This window comes from Equus asinus, chromosome 3 (assembly GCF_041296235.1).
Source record: "Equus asinus isolate D_3611 breed Donkey chromosome 3, EquAss-T2T_v2, whole genome shotgun sequence".
In the NCBI taxonomy this organism is placed as follows: Eukaryota; Metazoa; Chordata; class Mammalia; order Perissodactyla; family Equidae; genus Equus; species Equus asinus.
Genome location: NC_091792.1, coordinates 107,997,347 through 108,013,570, shown reverse-complemented (window position 1 = coordinate 108,013,570; position 16,224 = coordinate 107,997,347). Strand labels below are relative to the sequence as shown.

At 34.4% G+C, this 16,224-nt stretch overlaps 1 protein-coding gene across 2 annotated transcripts in view; it reads right to left on the bottom strand.

Annotated features, from left to right (window-relative positions):
- The window catches only part of LOC106826098 (UDP-glucuronosyltransferase 2C1-like), a 29,969-nt gene extending 15,171 nt beyond the window's left edge, over positions 1-14,798 (bottom strand). Inside the window, exons 1-4 of one of the 2 annotated variants that reach the window (XM_044766097.2) lie at positions 14,528-14,798; positions 14,222-14,328; positions 6,246-6,394; positions 374-505 (exon numbers count right to left, since the gene is read on the bottom strand). In XM_044766097.2, the coding sequence (XP_044622032.2) occupies positions 374-505; positions 6,246-6,368 (255 nt within the window). In that variant the 5' untranslated portion in view covers positions 6,369-6,394; positions 14,222-14,328; positions 14,528-14,798. Of the gene's footprint in view, positions 1-373; positions 506-6,245; positions 6,395-12,783; positions 13,587-14,221; positions 14,329-14,527 lie in introns of those variants that run through there. The other variant, XM_044766095.2, reaches the window with a different exon arrangement.
- Positions 14,799-16,224: the final 1,426 nt, after the last annotated feature.

The following is a 16,224-nucleotide window of genomic DNA, read 5'->3' as shown; positions in this document are numbered from 1 at the left end:
AGTTGTACCTGATATGCATGCCTCAGATTTAAAAAACAAAGAAACACCACAAAACAGGATTAGCTTACCTGGAAGACTTAAAACCTACCCATAAAGTTGACAGATTGTTTAAGACCAGTGAATGATTTAGTTTTAGTTCATTATTTAAAATAAGTACAGCAAAATACTTTCCTGAAATTAATGCCAGTTTTAAAGCAAGAAAGCAGTCACATGTTTGTAGCTAACCTCTTCTAACATTTAATACTTCTTTAAGGCTCAGTTAAATTGACAATAACAGTACCAATAGCTTTTTCTACATTTGTAAAGTACACTTTCAACGAGACTTTCATGGACTTTAAAATAGCTATCCTTCAAAAAAATAAGACTGTCAGACCTTCTGTGGAATCTGGGCGAGGGCTGATGCAATCATGTTAGACTTTTCTTCTGTGAGGTTTTGGATCATTGACCCCAGAGTAAATATCACAACTCCATCTTTGCCTGAACTCTGGACAAACTCTTCTAACTCCTGTAAAGAAAACAGTCTTTGTAATATGAAAGTCTAGAGTTTGAAGAATAAAACAGTCACATACATTTCTCAATGTGTCTGAATTATTAAAACAGTTCTGACTTTTCATACATAAACCATTTTACAGTATGAAATATAACCCGAAATCACTGGTTATTAGGAACATTAGAATGATTTAAATTGTAGGTTTCCATCTGAATTGTTCTAAACATTTCTGAGATGTGTTTGTGTGTGTGTTTGTTTTAACAAATTTTTGATTACTTGCTATCTTCTGCAAGGTGCTCAGCTCTTTACAGGTCTAATTTAGCTTAAGTATATGATGATCGGAAGAGATATGTATACATATGCAGATGAGAAAGCTGTCTCAGAGAGATTAAGTACTTTGTTCAAGGCTACACAGCATTAGGTGGCAGAACCAAATTTCTAAACTAAGCTTGTAGATTGCAAAGCCAATGACCACATTTAATGCTCTCTACTGCCTTCCAAGATCCTCTCCACAATGCTCCAAAGGAGGAAGATTTGACTCTTTCCCTAAAACAAATAGCTCTGGTACTTCACTTCATATTTAGTCTTGGATACCTTGAAGATTGTCCTTCAGTCAGCATAATGGCATGCTAATGGTTTATTTACTTTGTTTTACTGTTTTTTAAATTTTCTTTTATTTTGGTTCCATTTGTACTTTATATAAGCTTCCGCAAACACATTTAGGAATGAGGTAGCCATATAACTTTCTGACCAAATAGGTAATATAGAAACACCTGTAATGCATGCTCTGTAGAGAACAGTAATATGGAAATGTACAGCTTTTCATTAAAAATAAAAACAGCATATTTAATCATGTTGAAGTAAAAAGAAATCTTTACACTCTATGATTAAGTACTAACCAAAATAAACCAGCCAAATAAGACAAGAAAAAAATGTGTGAGGATTTAAAGGAGAAGATATAAATTTTGTAAACATGTACATGACAATATTGGTGAAGTGAAAATAAGCAATATGCAAACCACTATAAATAATAGTTAATCAGATTCATAATTTTCACACAAAAATCACTAATATTTCTTCACAACAGCAATAACCAACCTGAACTTTTAAAATGAATCATTTTTCACTATTGTAATTGAAAATATAAACTGTTTAAGAGTAGTAATTCATGTGCTTTTATTGAAAGAAGTTTCAAATTCTAGTAAATGAGATAGAAAAAGACCCTAATAGATAGATGTATTGTATTAGTGTTCTCCAGAGAAGCAGAACGAATAAGATGTGTATCTGTATCTATGTATGTATATCAATCTATCTATCTATCTATCTATCTATCTATCTATCTATCTGTAGAGACAGATTTATTTTAAGGAATTGGATCATGAGATTATGGAGCCTGGCAATTCCAAAATCTGCAGCTTAGGCCATCAGGCTGGAGATCCAGAGAAGAGCCAATGTTGTTCAAGTGTGAAGGCCTTCTGCTGTCAGACTTTGCTTTTACTTGGCAGAGGTAAGTCTTTTGTTTTATTCATGCTTTCCTCTAACTGAGTGAGGCTCATGCACATAATCCAAAGCCATTTGCTTTACTCAGAGTCCATTATTTGAATGTTAATCTAATCCAAAAATAACTTTGGAGGAACATTCAGAAATTTTTGACTAAATGTCTGGGTACATAGCCCATGCAAGTTGACACATAAAATTAACCATCACATTGTGGTTATAGATGGATTGATTTAATATGTAAAAGCTATCAATCTCTTTAAATTAATTTTCAATTATGATATAATTTTCTTGAGAAATTGACAAATATTTTTAAATTTATATAGAACACTCTTTTTATAAATAATTAATTAACTTTTTGAAAAAGAAAAGGAAATATTGGGAGTTTCTTAAACCAGATAATAATATGTAATACAAAATGTGTGCAACTAGCCTCCTAACAGACAAAGTGAACAACAGAACAAAACAGTGAGACCAGAAAAAGAAGCACAAGTATGTAAAAGCTTGCCTTATATAAAGGTGGTATCACAAGTCATTGATACAAGAAGAAAGAAAAATTCACAATGAGTAGATTATTTACTATTAGATGGTACTATAAAAATATATTCGCTACCTAGATAAAAAAGAAAAGTGAATCCTTACCTCATACTATACATTATTATGAAATTTAAGTGGATTAAATGAATCCATATTAAAGTAAAATATTATAACTTTTAAAATAAAATATAAAAGAATAGCTTTATAATCAGAAATGAGAAAATATGTTAAATGAGACTGGAAATTACAAACCGTAAGGTAGAAAAGGATAGATTTGATTGCATCAAATTTAGTATTTTGTGTTTAAAGAAGGAAATCATGGAAAATGTTAACAGATATATGAATTCACAGAGGAAGATATTTCCAATAGCTTAAACAAGGATTAAACCCCAGATATTCTAGATTATGGAAAAAATTTATATCACTTGGCAAAAAAAAAAAAAAAAAGAGAGATTATCCAAAAGAACAATATACTAAGTATATGAGTTTAACAGGGAGAAAATGAGAATAACTGGTAAGTTTCTGAAAAGATGTTGAACTTTGCTGTTAATTTAGATTACCAAAAAATACAATGATATGATACAACTTTACCTTTATGAAACTGACACATATTAGAAAATAGAATACTATCGAGGGCTAGAGACGATGTGGAAGATGGCATCATTTAAGCATTCCTGGTTAAACTATATTTGTACAGATTTTCAATGAGAGTAAGTGCACAATGAAATAAAGCATGCATCTACCCCCATGACCCTACAATCCCACTGTTAGATATATAACACAAATTTATGCAAAGGTCCATAAGGAACATGTTTCAAATTTTTCTTCACAATATTCTTTGTTGTAGGATAGAGCTGGAGACAACTAATTGTCCTTTGTGAAATAAATAAACAAAATATGGTAAATACATACACCAAAATTCTCCACAACTGTCAGAATGAATGAAATATATTTAGAAATAGAAACTTGGACACATATTAAAAAACAAAGTAATAAATGAAAGAAAATGTGAATTATAGCATAACTCCATTTACATAATTAAATTCAAATCAATGCTATATGTTGTTCAAAGATCCAGATATCTGTGTAAATAGGAATGAAAGCACGAATATTATGAGCACTTGACTAGGTGTCTACTGGTTGTCGGGTAATGGCAGAGAAGAGGATAAAGGAAATATGTAATAACATGGCCTGATTATGGAATGATGTGAGTTGAGATTATGATTAACACATTCTGAGGACTTGAGGTTCAAACAAAGCAAACAAAAACAATACATAAATTCCATATTTCCACAAGCATATGTTTTAGCATTCAAAATTAAATTGACATTTTTTATCATGTAATAAGAGGGCAATTTTTCCCTCCTCCTCTCAACCTTTTCCTATTTCTTCCTTAGAAGGAAGAGATTAAGGTCTGTTTGAGTCTTTCTTCAGAACCCTGATTGGGTCACATTTACTGGGAGATTACTTTACTGAGTGTGATAAGAACACATAGACATGGGTTAGTGTGGCTCTTTCCTTCCAGCTTCTGTAGATGAGGTTAAAGTTTAAAAAGAAAAAAACCTGTTCCAAAGATAGGCCTTGTATACTGTTTTATTCTTTTCATGTTTAAATTGATATTACTCTGACATAGCCTCCTGATTATTGGTAGGGTTTTGACTCAAAGGAAGCAGAAGCTATGGACAGCTGAGTCTAAACAAATGATCCAGACTAATTTACTGCATAGAGAGTAAGGCACAAATGCAATGAACAAAAGGGCTTCCAAGTATTAGTCATTTGCCATTGTACGTACACTAGCTCCAACACAGCAGACAAATATGTTTATTGTTTGTGGAAAGATTCAAGTTTTAGCAGGTCCTCCCATCATGTATCTGTCTAATAAAGCCTCAAACCTCATGATTATTTTAATTTTCACCCTCACTATGGGTTACTTTGCACATTCACTTTGCCTCTTGAGGTTGTACCTAACATGTAGATTTAGTGTTCTTAATCAGATTTTTATAATTAGGAATATCATTGAAAATCCTGAAATATTCTGATACCAAAATTTAACATGAACTATTCAAAAACTTAAATGTCGTGAAAGAATTGGCTATATTAGAGAATCCTTACTGCCATCATAGATGCAGGAATCAATTTTTTCATGAGCACGAGAGCCTGTGCATTATTTGAATAAAGATTGTGATTGTGTTTTTGTAGTGTCCCCAAGGCCCTACTGTGGTTTGGCGGGAGGAGACAGGGGAAATAAGATTCCATGGTAAATACTATACAATTCTGACCCTTTCTGAGTATTCTTAAAGGTCATTAAAAAAAACATCAGATCGATACTTCATGACACACTGTTGGTAAAACAAATAAATACATAAATGTACAAATACATATAAGGGTGCTATTGGATCAATAATACAATAGGAGGGTTCCAAATATATTTGAATTATTAAAATATATCAACTATGCATATAAGTAAGTCTTACACTGTCCCAATTGTTGACTTGTATGTTTTTAGAATTGAATCTTTACAGTGCATAGATCTTTTATCCAAAAAGTATGAAATAATATGAAGAAGGCTCAGAATATTTAAGTGACTACATTCTGAGCAGAAGCAATGGTTTAAAAATATATAGAATGGATTTCCAGTGTTATTTAACTTGTCAAAATTAAATTCCATTACAAGGAAACAATAAAGACATACAAAGAAACAAAAAGCCAAGCATTCACTCTTGAAGTCTCTCCCTTAACCTCCACCTCCAGCCAATCAACAAATACTATTGACTTTCTTTATAAATACCTCTTAAATCTCTGCACTTCTGCTCACAATCACTAACATACTGTACTTTGATCTCTGTAATCTCTTGCAGGAACTGTTGCAACTGTATTATCTCATTTCCCTGCTCTAAATCCTGCTCCATTATAAAAAATTCAATAGCCAAGATTTATGAAATGGTAAGCTGTATCACATTACTGCTTAAAAATCACACATTGATCCTTCATTGACCTTAAATTTGGAGTAAATACTTAGTATTACCCATTTGGTTTTTCTTAACCCACCCCACCATTATCTCTCTAATCTAATTTCTCTATTCAAATCAAACAGTTCATCATTATTGAACTTCTGCCAAATTTTTTTTGATAGACCATCATATCTCTGTTGGATACATTTCAAATTATTATAATTTTCTCACTATTGTACATTTCTATGATGAGGTGATGCTACATAACATGCATCTACAAAATCTCAGTGGATTAAAACCCCAGTTTCTTTCTTTCTTATGCTATAATTCCATCTATTGAGCAGCAGTTCCTACATATATTCTTTAAGCCAGAATTCACGTTGGCAGAGTAGCCAATATTTGGAACACAGTCTGTTGACATAACAAAGGAAAAGAGAATTCTGGAGTCTCTGGACTTGATAATTAAGTGTTCGGCCTGGAAGTGCTCCATGACACTTTAGCTCATAGTCGTTGCCCGGTGAATACTTCATGATTCCACTAACTCAGGGCTAGGGATTTCATTGCTATCAAATATACTTGATGAACATCACTAATGATTGCCAGGATAATGTTACAAGTTACCTATAATAGTATAATAGTCTAAGAGGATGAAGTCCATTAATTCCTGTCTCCACGTTTTCACTTTAATGGCTAGACATTATAAATAATAAAAAAGAAATCATTCCAAAAGAGAAATACTCAAGGAAGAAAACATGAAGACATTTAATTACCTTCGGGAGGGGCTTTGCAGGCTTGCAGTGTAGTCCTCCAACAAATTCAAAGTGAGGTAAATAAGGGTAAGGAAATTCAAATTCCCAGGAAGTTCGAATCAACCACATTTCAGCTTTCCTCATAATCTCACATATTGTGGTAGGTTTTCCTGAGGAAAAATGAAGGGTGACAGTGGAAAAGCAAAGATACAGTAAATGAAAAATATTTTACCATCCAATTTTCTAAGAAAAATCCTTAAAGAACCAATATTGGACCTATGTAACCCATGTGAAATCCATTGGTCTCCCCTCAACCAAGAGTATACCATAGTCAGATTATGAATAACCAAACAAGGATTTCAGTCCAGAACAAGGCAAAAACCTGCTGACAGTACAGTCTCTCTGCTTGAGCTAAGCCTGAACCCTAGACCCTGCTCAGAATTGGCAAATGCTCCCAGCAGTAACAGGAACCTCAGGCAGTGATCCTCACCTCCCTGTGGTCTTGCCTCCTCCTCTTCTCCAATTCCAATTTATCTCACCCTTGTTCCTCTGAAAGCCTTTTGATATCTTTGAAAAATGACTTTTGTAATTTTCCCATCTTTTTCTAATATTTTCAAATCTGCTTCCATAATTAATTTCATCCTACCAGGAAACCTTTTAATAAATTTTTGAAAGGTGATTATTTCCTTTGCTATACAAAATGAAAGTTCCTGTTTCACAAGACTTTGTCCTCTTTGGTGAAGATATAGCACTGCATAACAATCTGGGGGCAAAATATTTGCTATTCTGACATTTTTAGTTGGCACACAGTACAAAACGGGTACCTTTCAAGTGAAGTGGTAGCCATTAAACATTAACAGTAAAAGAACTCAAATTAGTGACTCTGAATTAAATCTTTTTCCCTTAGTTTGGAGACAGAGCCTCTTTTTTAAATTCCTTTTAGTTATTGTGATGTAAGAAAGCTTACCCAGACGTTTGGTGTCGTTCGAAATATCCATTCAGTGCTACCGATATATGAAAACATAACTACTACATAGTTTCCCATATTTAGACTTTTTGTATATGCTCCTTGATGTTCTAAACACACTAAAGTTTGAGGGATTTTTTGAGGAAGATTAGCCCTAAGCTAACATCTACTACCAATCCTCCTCTTTTTGCTGAGGAAGACTTGCCCTTAGCTAAGGTCCATGCCCATCTTCCTCTATTTGATTAGGACACTTGCCACAGCATGGCTTGGCAAGCAGTAGGTATGTCCGCACCCAGGATCACAACTGGCAAACCCAGGGCTGCAGAAGCAGCTCGTGCAACTTAACCGCCGCACCACCAGGTCGCCCTCTAAATGCACTAAGGGTTTGATCAGAAAATATGAGGGATTTTGAACTGACCAGCACATTTTATCTGTATAAGACATCACAAGCAAATATCAATACTTTATGAGTTTGAATCAGGTAATGACAATGACATTCAATTCCCAGTTTTATATGCAGAACATATCCCATTTTGGTGTCTTATAGGTGCCAGCAATGAGTATAATCTTGTTCTCTTTGTGTGATGCTTCACTCCCTCTTCATTTTGATGGGAATTTATTAAGATATAATTTACATACCACACACATCTTCCTTTGAAATACACAGTTTAGTAGTTTTTAGTATATTGGTGAAGTAGTGCAACCATCATTACTATTTAATATTAGATAATTTTTATTACTCCCAGAAGAAATCCCATATCCATTGACAGTCATTCTCCATTTCTCCCTCTTCCCAGCACCTGACAAGCAGCAATCTACTTTATTTTTCTATTTGCCTATTCCAACATAATCTTATTTCATTTCTTATAAATGAAATTATACACTATATGGTCTTATGTGCTACCTTCTTTCACTTAGAACAAGATTTTTAAAGTTCATCTGTGTTGTAATAAATATCAGTAATTCATTAGTTTTTATTGGTGTTTTTTTTTTTGAGAAAGATTAGTCCTGAGCTACTCCTATCCTATCCTCCACTGATCCTCCTCTTTTTGCCGAGGAAGATTGGCCCTGAGCTGACATCTGTGCCCATCTTCCCCCATTTTATATGTGGGATGCCTGCTACAGCATGGCATGATAAGCAGAGTGTAGGTCTGCATCCAGGATCCGAGCCAGTGAATTCAGGGCTGCAGAAGCAGCATGGTCGAGCTTAACTTTTATGCCTCTGGGCCAGCCCCAGTACTTCGTTACTTTTTATTGCTGAATAATATTTCTTTGTATGGATACACTTCATTTTGTTTAGCCATTCATCAGTTAATGAACATTTGGGTCGCATCCATTTCTTGGCCACTATGAATAATGCTCCTATGAGCATGCACGTACATATTTGTGTATACATATATTTTCACTTATCTTCGACATATACCTAAGAGTAGAATTACAGAGTCATATAGTTTATTCACTCTCGTTTATAACAAGATAATATATTTATCCTGTTAAATCTCTCCTCAGATAATAATCTAGTATGTTTAATGCACCTTATTGAAATGAAGACAATATAGTCCAAGAAGAGTGAAAAATAATGGATTTGCATAGAGATTATGAGAAAATGTTCCAAATTTGGAAGTCAAAATAAACTACAGCATGCTCTTTTGATAGCATACTGGGTTATAGTGGAATAACGAATGAAGGATTACTTAATTCTTTAGGAGAATGTGCCTGTGTTTTCCCCCCTTATTTATTACTGATTTACCATGAACTTTTGAGTCTAAATACAATGATATTAAGTGTCAACTTGAATATTTCTGTCTGGTAGAAAAGATCGCTCCCCAAATAATGATTTTATGGCCCTATAAGACATTAATCAATATTGTGTCTGCCTAGTAGTATAACCTGAACATTACTGTTTTTCCCCAAAATGTTTATAAGTAGTTCCTCCAAATATTTTTTGAACTAGATTTGCAATCTTACTGATTTCCTCCTGGATGATTTGAATTTTTCTATGACATATTTCACTTTCTGATTCTATAAGAGCTATGAGTTGTATTTTTAAAAATTTGGAAAATATACTAGAGCACATTATAAAATGAAGATCCTAAATTCTGAATAGCCAAATGACAATCTATAGCTAAAAGCACTTTTAAATTTATGAGAGTTAAAATAAATGTTTTCCTTCTATTTATCAAGACTTAATTTGTCCCAGATTATTGATATATTCCCAGAAAGAATATTCTAGAGTCCTAAGAGTGAAGAAAGACTCAGAGACAGATTCATATCCTATCACTAATGCTTCACTATGTAAGAGTTTCCCAAAGACACTATGAAACTGCAGGAATCAGAAGTAAATAGACAATTTAGATCCAGTGGGAGAAGAGTCACAGCCTAATCCTTGACTCAGAAAATGTCTCCAAGATGAAATTCTAAGTTATCTTTTCTCAGTTTTTCCTTTGCTGCTTGAACTCTGACCATGGATAAGTGATAGGTGCAGCAATTTCTGCCCACTTTTTTTTAGGGTCAAGTCTAGAAGAAATAAGCACCTGCTTCTGTCACAGAAAATCCAGAAAAAGTCTCAATGCAATGTTTTGGCATTGATTAGGTCATATGCCTCCCTTAACATCTGGGATCTTGGTAGGCAGCATACTTCATTATAAACACTCATATTTTTTGTGAGTTGGTGAGGAAATAATTTCTCATAAAAAATTTAGAACAGATACCAGAAAAAAGGAAATAGGATGCTTCTTCTTTTAAAATAAGAGATCACAAGTATAAAGGGAAGTTTGATTTATTTATTTTCTTTATGGGGGACATTTGCCCTGAGCTAACATCCATTGACAGTCTTCCTCTTTTTTTTTTCCTCCCTAAAGCCCCAGTACATAGTTGTATGTTCTAGTTGCAAGACCTTCTAGTTCTTCCTTGTGAGCCGCCACCATAGCATGGCTAGTACAGAGGGGTGGTGTGGTTCCAAGCCAGGAACTGAACCTGGGCCAGCGAAGCACAGTGCAGTCAGCTTTAACCACTAGGCCATCAGGGCTGACTCTTTAATACTTTTTAGGAATGCACTTAAACTTTAGTAATGATAAAGTATTAGAGATACTTGTGTTAAATAGTAGCAAGGAAAATAATCCTAAAATTCATAGGAAACCACAAAGACTCTGAATTGCCAGAGCCATACTGAGAAAGAGGAATAAAGCTGCAGGAATCACACTTCCTGATCTCAACTATATTATAACACTATAGTAATCAAAACCATATGATACAGGCATAAAAACAGACACAGTCCAATGGAACAGAATCCAGAGCCCCCAAGTAAATGCATGTATATACAGTTAAGTAATAATTCACAAGTGAACCAAGAATACTCAATGGGAAAAACATAGTCTCTTCAGTAAGTAGTGTTGGGAAAATTAGATATTCACATGCAAAAGAATGAAACTAGACACCAATCTTACTCCACTCACAAAAATTAATTCAAAATAGATTAAAGACTTAAATGTAAGTCTTGAACCTGTAAAATTCCTAGAAGAAAACATAGAGAAAAGTCTTCTTGATGTTGCTCTTGACAATAATTATTTGGATATGTTGCATAAAGCAGAAGAAACAAAAATAAAAATCAATAAGCATGACTACCTCAAACTAAAAACCTTCTGCATAGCAAAAGAAGTGATCAACAAAATGAAAAGACATCTTAAGAAATGGGAGATAATATTTGCAAACCATATATCTGATAAGTAGTTAATATTCAAAATATATTAGAAACTCATACAACTCAACAGCAAAAGACCAAGTGAAAAATGAGGAAAAAACCTGAATAGGTATTTATCCAAAGAAGATATTCAAATGACCAACAAGTACATGAAAAGATGCTCAAAGTTATTAATCATCAGTGAAAAGCAAACCAAAACCGCAATGAGGTATCATATCACACCTGTTAGGATGGCTATCAGCAAAAAAGACAAAATATAACAAACGATGAGTAGAATGAGAAGAAAAAGAAAACTTTGTGCACTGTTGGTTGGAATGAAAATTAGTACAAAAACTGTGGAAAACAGTATGGAACTTCCTCATAAAATTAAGAATAGAACTACCATATGACCCAGCAATTCCATTTCTGAGTATATATCCAAAGAAAAGGAAATCACTATCCTGAAGAATTTTCTGCACTCTCATATTCATTGCAGCATTATTTACAATAACCAAGACAAGGAAACAACCAAAGTGTACGTCAATAGATGAATGGATAAAGAAAATATGGTTATATATATAATGGAATGTTATTCAGCCATGATAAAAAGGGAAATCCTGCCATTTGCCTCAATATGGATGAACCTTGATGGAATTATGGTAAGTACAGTAAATAAGAAAGAGAAAGACAATTACTGCATGATATCACTTATGTGTGAAATCTAAATAAAATAATATAAGCCACCCAAATTGGCAGATACAGAGAAGAGATTGGTGGTTGCCGGATGTAGGGGTTGGAGTCTGGGCACAATAGATGAAGTTGTTCAAAAGATACAAACTTTCAGTTCTAAAATCGGTAAGTCCTGGGGATGTAAGGTACAGCATGGTGACTACTTGAAAGTGGCTAAGAAAGTCGATCTTAAAAGTTCTCATATCAAGAAAAAAACATTGTAACTCTGTGTTGATGAACGTTAACTAGACTTATTGCAGTGATTATTTCACAACATATGCAAGTATCAAATTACTATGTTGTACACCTGAAATTAATGTAATGTTACATGTCAATTATATCTCAAAAAAACCCTCTCAATAATGTAATCAGGGTACTGCTTACTCAAGATAAATAATATCTTATGCAAAATAATTCTTAAGATAATTATATGCACATATTTTTAAATAAAAAATTCAATCATGCAAAAGGAAAAAAGAAGGAATAAACAGACTTGCTGAAATAGTAAGACACATTACACTTGAGGTTAAAGCTCATTAGTTCACATTTATTGCATTTTTGATTAGAACAAGAACAACAAAAGGTGAGATAAGTTAAAAAATCAGGAAACAAGGTCGTTCACAGAAAAATCTTCCATTTCTTTTCCTCTTTGGGAGACAAGAGCAGAGGAAATCAAGATATATTTATTTTCTAGTTTTGTGCTCACCATATGACAAGCCCTGCAACCATGCAACTAAGCCTAGGTAGGATGCAAACAGAAAGCCTAAGAAATAGCAAGTTAATCAGAAAGAAAACAGGGTGTATAAAAGAAGTAAACGAGAAGTAAAAGAAGTAAAAGAAGTAAAAGAGAAAGAGTCCAAGTTGTTGGAAATGAAACACACTGTTAGATGCGGGTTTTCCAGATACTCAAAAAAATTAGTAGCAGCAAGCAGGTTTTATGTATAAAGAGTATTCCTTCTCTGATATGTTGCAAGTACTCAATCATCTAAAACAAACACAAAAGGATCATTTTTTTCCACTTACAATAGGTAAGACACTGTTGAGTCACAATTTCGCTACTCCAGGATGCACAGGAATTTGGGTCCTCACTTAAAAATACCGTTTTAAAGTTTTTATATACTCAGATAAATATTTACATTTTACATGTGAAATAAGAATCTGTATTGCAAGCAGATTTTTCTTACCTAAAACCTTGCTATAATAGTCATCCCATTCCGGAAATAGAAAATATAAAAACATCATATCATTCATTGTGTAAAATAACCAATTCTCCAGCCTCTGTACAAAAGTCATGTTGTCTGTCAGTCCTGTCGTGCTGCCAGGAACATAAGAAGAAGGAGAGGGAAGCCCAGCACACACTCTCTCAATGACATTCCCCTCAGAAAACCGAAAAGAGTATATAAATGGAATATTGAGAAGCTCAGCCAAGAGCTCCCCACAAAAGCTTAAAGGATCAGCAACACAGATATCAAACTTAGCTGCCCGTAGCCTGCTGAGTAACTCCGTATTTGTGATAGCACTGTCACATACTCTTTTGAGCGTCCTTAAAAAACTCTCGTTAATTTCTGCCAGTTTTGGTAGCGTGTCCCACCATGAAAGTCTCGGCAGTTCAAAAATCATTGTATATAGAAGGGCATTGAGCTCTTCTATTACAGTTTCTTTAGTTACTGAAAGTTGAAGGATTTCTACATTAAAGGGAAGCTTGGTATCATCCATCATAAGGCTTGGTGAAGGTACCAGGATGGTTATTTCGTGCCCACGAAGATGGAGTTCTTCCAGAATAATTTTCAAATTAATCCAATGACTAAAATCCATGGGCCATACAAGTACTTTCCCAGTCCTTCCAGAGTCAAAGAAACACAGATGCAGCAAGAAAAGCACACAGAAGCCTTTCACAGTCTTCATGATCAGCTCCTGCTCTAAGAAAATCTGGGCTTAAACCAAGTGCGTGAAGTTCACAGTCCAAAGGCCTCTTCTTTGACTCTCTCAACCAATTTATAGTAGATTGGGCTGAACTATGAACAGCGTACTTTGTTTATTCACTACAATGAAAAGCAACTGCTTTGATAAAGAAAAGATTGATAATGTCAATAAAATGAGTTAGGAAGGAAATATTCATAATCAGAGTTTCATAACTTCTTTTAGAGGAGAGGAAAATAAAGAGGCTTAAAGTTAAACACAAATCTAAAATAATTTCTAAAGGATGTTAAGAAAAATCACCATGATATATGCATATTCAGTTAAGATTGTGCTTTTTGAATCTTTTTCTCTGGTTTTATTTGAGGTTCACTTGAACAGAATTTTCTCTCTAGTATGTCTCTTACTCATAAATTTGCTAGATATTTTAGACATGAAGGAGGCTATCATCTACTGCCAAAAGGAGAGAATATGAGCCCTGTAAGAGGTGTTAGGCAGAGACAAGTTTTAAATCCGAATATTCTACTGCTAAATGGGGTACTCTTTGTGCTAAGTCACATTTATCTTACAGAGAAAAAGAAGAATTTTTTAAATTACTGCAGGTATGAGTTCAAGCTCTGATTCTAGCTTCAATTAATGCTATGTTGAGAAGAGATATCTTAGAATAGAAAAAGCAAGACACGAAGAAGTTAACAATAATCTTACCCTTTTTTCCAGCACATCCATTCTATTTTCTTTGCTTTCTAAATTGAAGAGCCTCTTCATAATGTAAAATTCTTTTATTTCGCTTTGATCCCCACACCTGAAAGCCACTGTCACATGCAGAAATGGATCCAAATATATTTAGTACAATGACTTCATCTATAAATGTTTGCTTAAAAAGTTGATTTTTTCCTCAAGTGATTAATCAATAGGAATATATCATAATAATAACACTATCATTTTTATCATTATAAGAATAACTGGATAATAAAATATAGGATTGAGCAATTATTCAATTGATCATCATACCTATAAATTCTATCCCCAAAGAAAAATCAATCTGTTCTCCTTCCTCAGTCTTCACTATCATTAATCTAATGCTGGCTGTTTTTTCTCCACCTAGACTAACGGCAACAGCCTTCTGATCATCCTGCTTTCACTTTTGCACACCTGCAACCCACTTTCCACATATGAACTTTTCTGATTTTTGAAACAGTCTACTTCAAAGAATGATATTCTTGAGAAAAATACTCTAGTAACTTTCTTTTTCAGTACATTAAAATCTACACTGTCTGACTTGGACCTCAAGATCTTGACTCATTTTCTACTCTTATGTTGTTCCAATTTCCTCCACTAATCATTAACAGGTCTCTTTGAGCTTTTTGATCATAAGAAATTCTTTTCTGGAGTGACATCAGCAGATTTCAGACTAGCAGTTCTCTACTGTCATCAGCCCCAAAGAAAATTGATTTTGACAGTCACCCAGAGATGAGAGTACCTTTAGGAATCTGGGAGTCCAATGGGAAAGATTCTACTGACCATGGGAAAATAATTCCAAGAATACATACATCAAAGAGGGTAAAAGGAACAGTTTCACTTTGTCTGTGTTCCTCCTCCTCCAACACAGGTTGACTCAGTGCCAGGAGAGAACAAAGTGACCTGTGATTTCTGCTATGGCAGGAAGAGTGATCATGTAACTGAGCATCTCGCTTCTCCACTCATGCAGGATGCTGCCCAAGAGGCCCATTTCTTTCTGCTTTACTCAGATTACTGAGGAGATCTGTGAGGCTGAGGGGCTAGAAGAACCTAGGATCACAGCCAGAGCTCAGAACTCATCAAAGTGTTGCTACAAACCACTTCAAGGTTCTTCCTACTAAACAGTTTGAGTATTCCAGTAGAAAGCTTTGCCACAAGCCACTGAGGACACTTTGCCTGCAGACCACCCCCAGTGGCAGAAAGATGCCCCACGCTACAGGCACTTCACTCTCATTACCCTGATGGCTCCAGATGTGTACTCCCATTCATGGTGAGAGTGATCCTTTGCAGACAGCTATTGGGCAAGTGCAAAATGCTGGGCCTAATCTGTGAGTTTAGCAGAATTATCATAAACTGGCACATTTCAAGCTTCTGCCCTAGGGAAAGCAAATGGGAGGCTCTCAAAACTTAGTCTGTTTTTGTGAGCTTGACAGAAGACGTAATCTGAATAAATCTCCCTCAAGTGGGAACAAGATGTGCAAAGCAGGGATATCCTTAAAAAAATTCTGAGAAGGCTCAGAATTCCTAGTCAGACTGACAGACAAAGCTCTCTCTCTCCCAAAGCCATTCAGTAAAGGCGGAAGGAGGTGATTGCTTCTTTAAACGTGAACACCAATGCAAGACTTCAAGGAACATGAAAAATCAAGGAAATATGACACCACAAAAGCAACAAAATAACTTTCTATTAACCAACAGCAAAGAAGTGAAAATCTGTGAATTGCCTGAAAAGGATTTAAATTGTTTACGGAAGCTGAGTGAGCTATCACAGAACAAAGACAGTGAAATCAGGAAAATAATATATGTACAAAATGTGAGATTCCACACATACAGAAATCATGAAAAGAATCAAACATAAAGCTGAAAAAAAAATTAAAGAAACTGTTTTGTTTAGATGAGGAAAAAAAAGAAAAAGAATTCTTAGAGCTAAAGAATACAGTGAACTAAATAAAAAATGAACGAAGATCATCAAC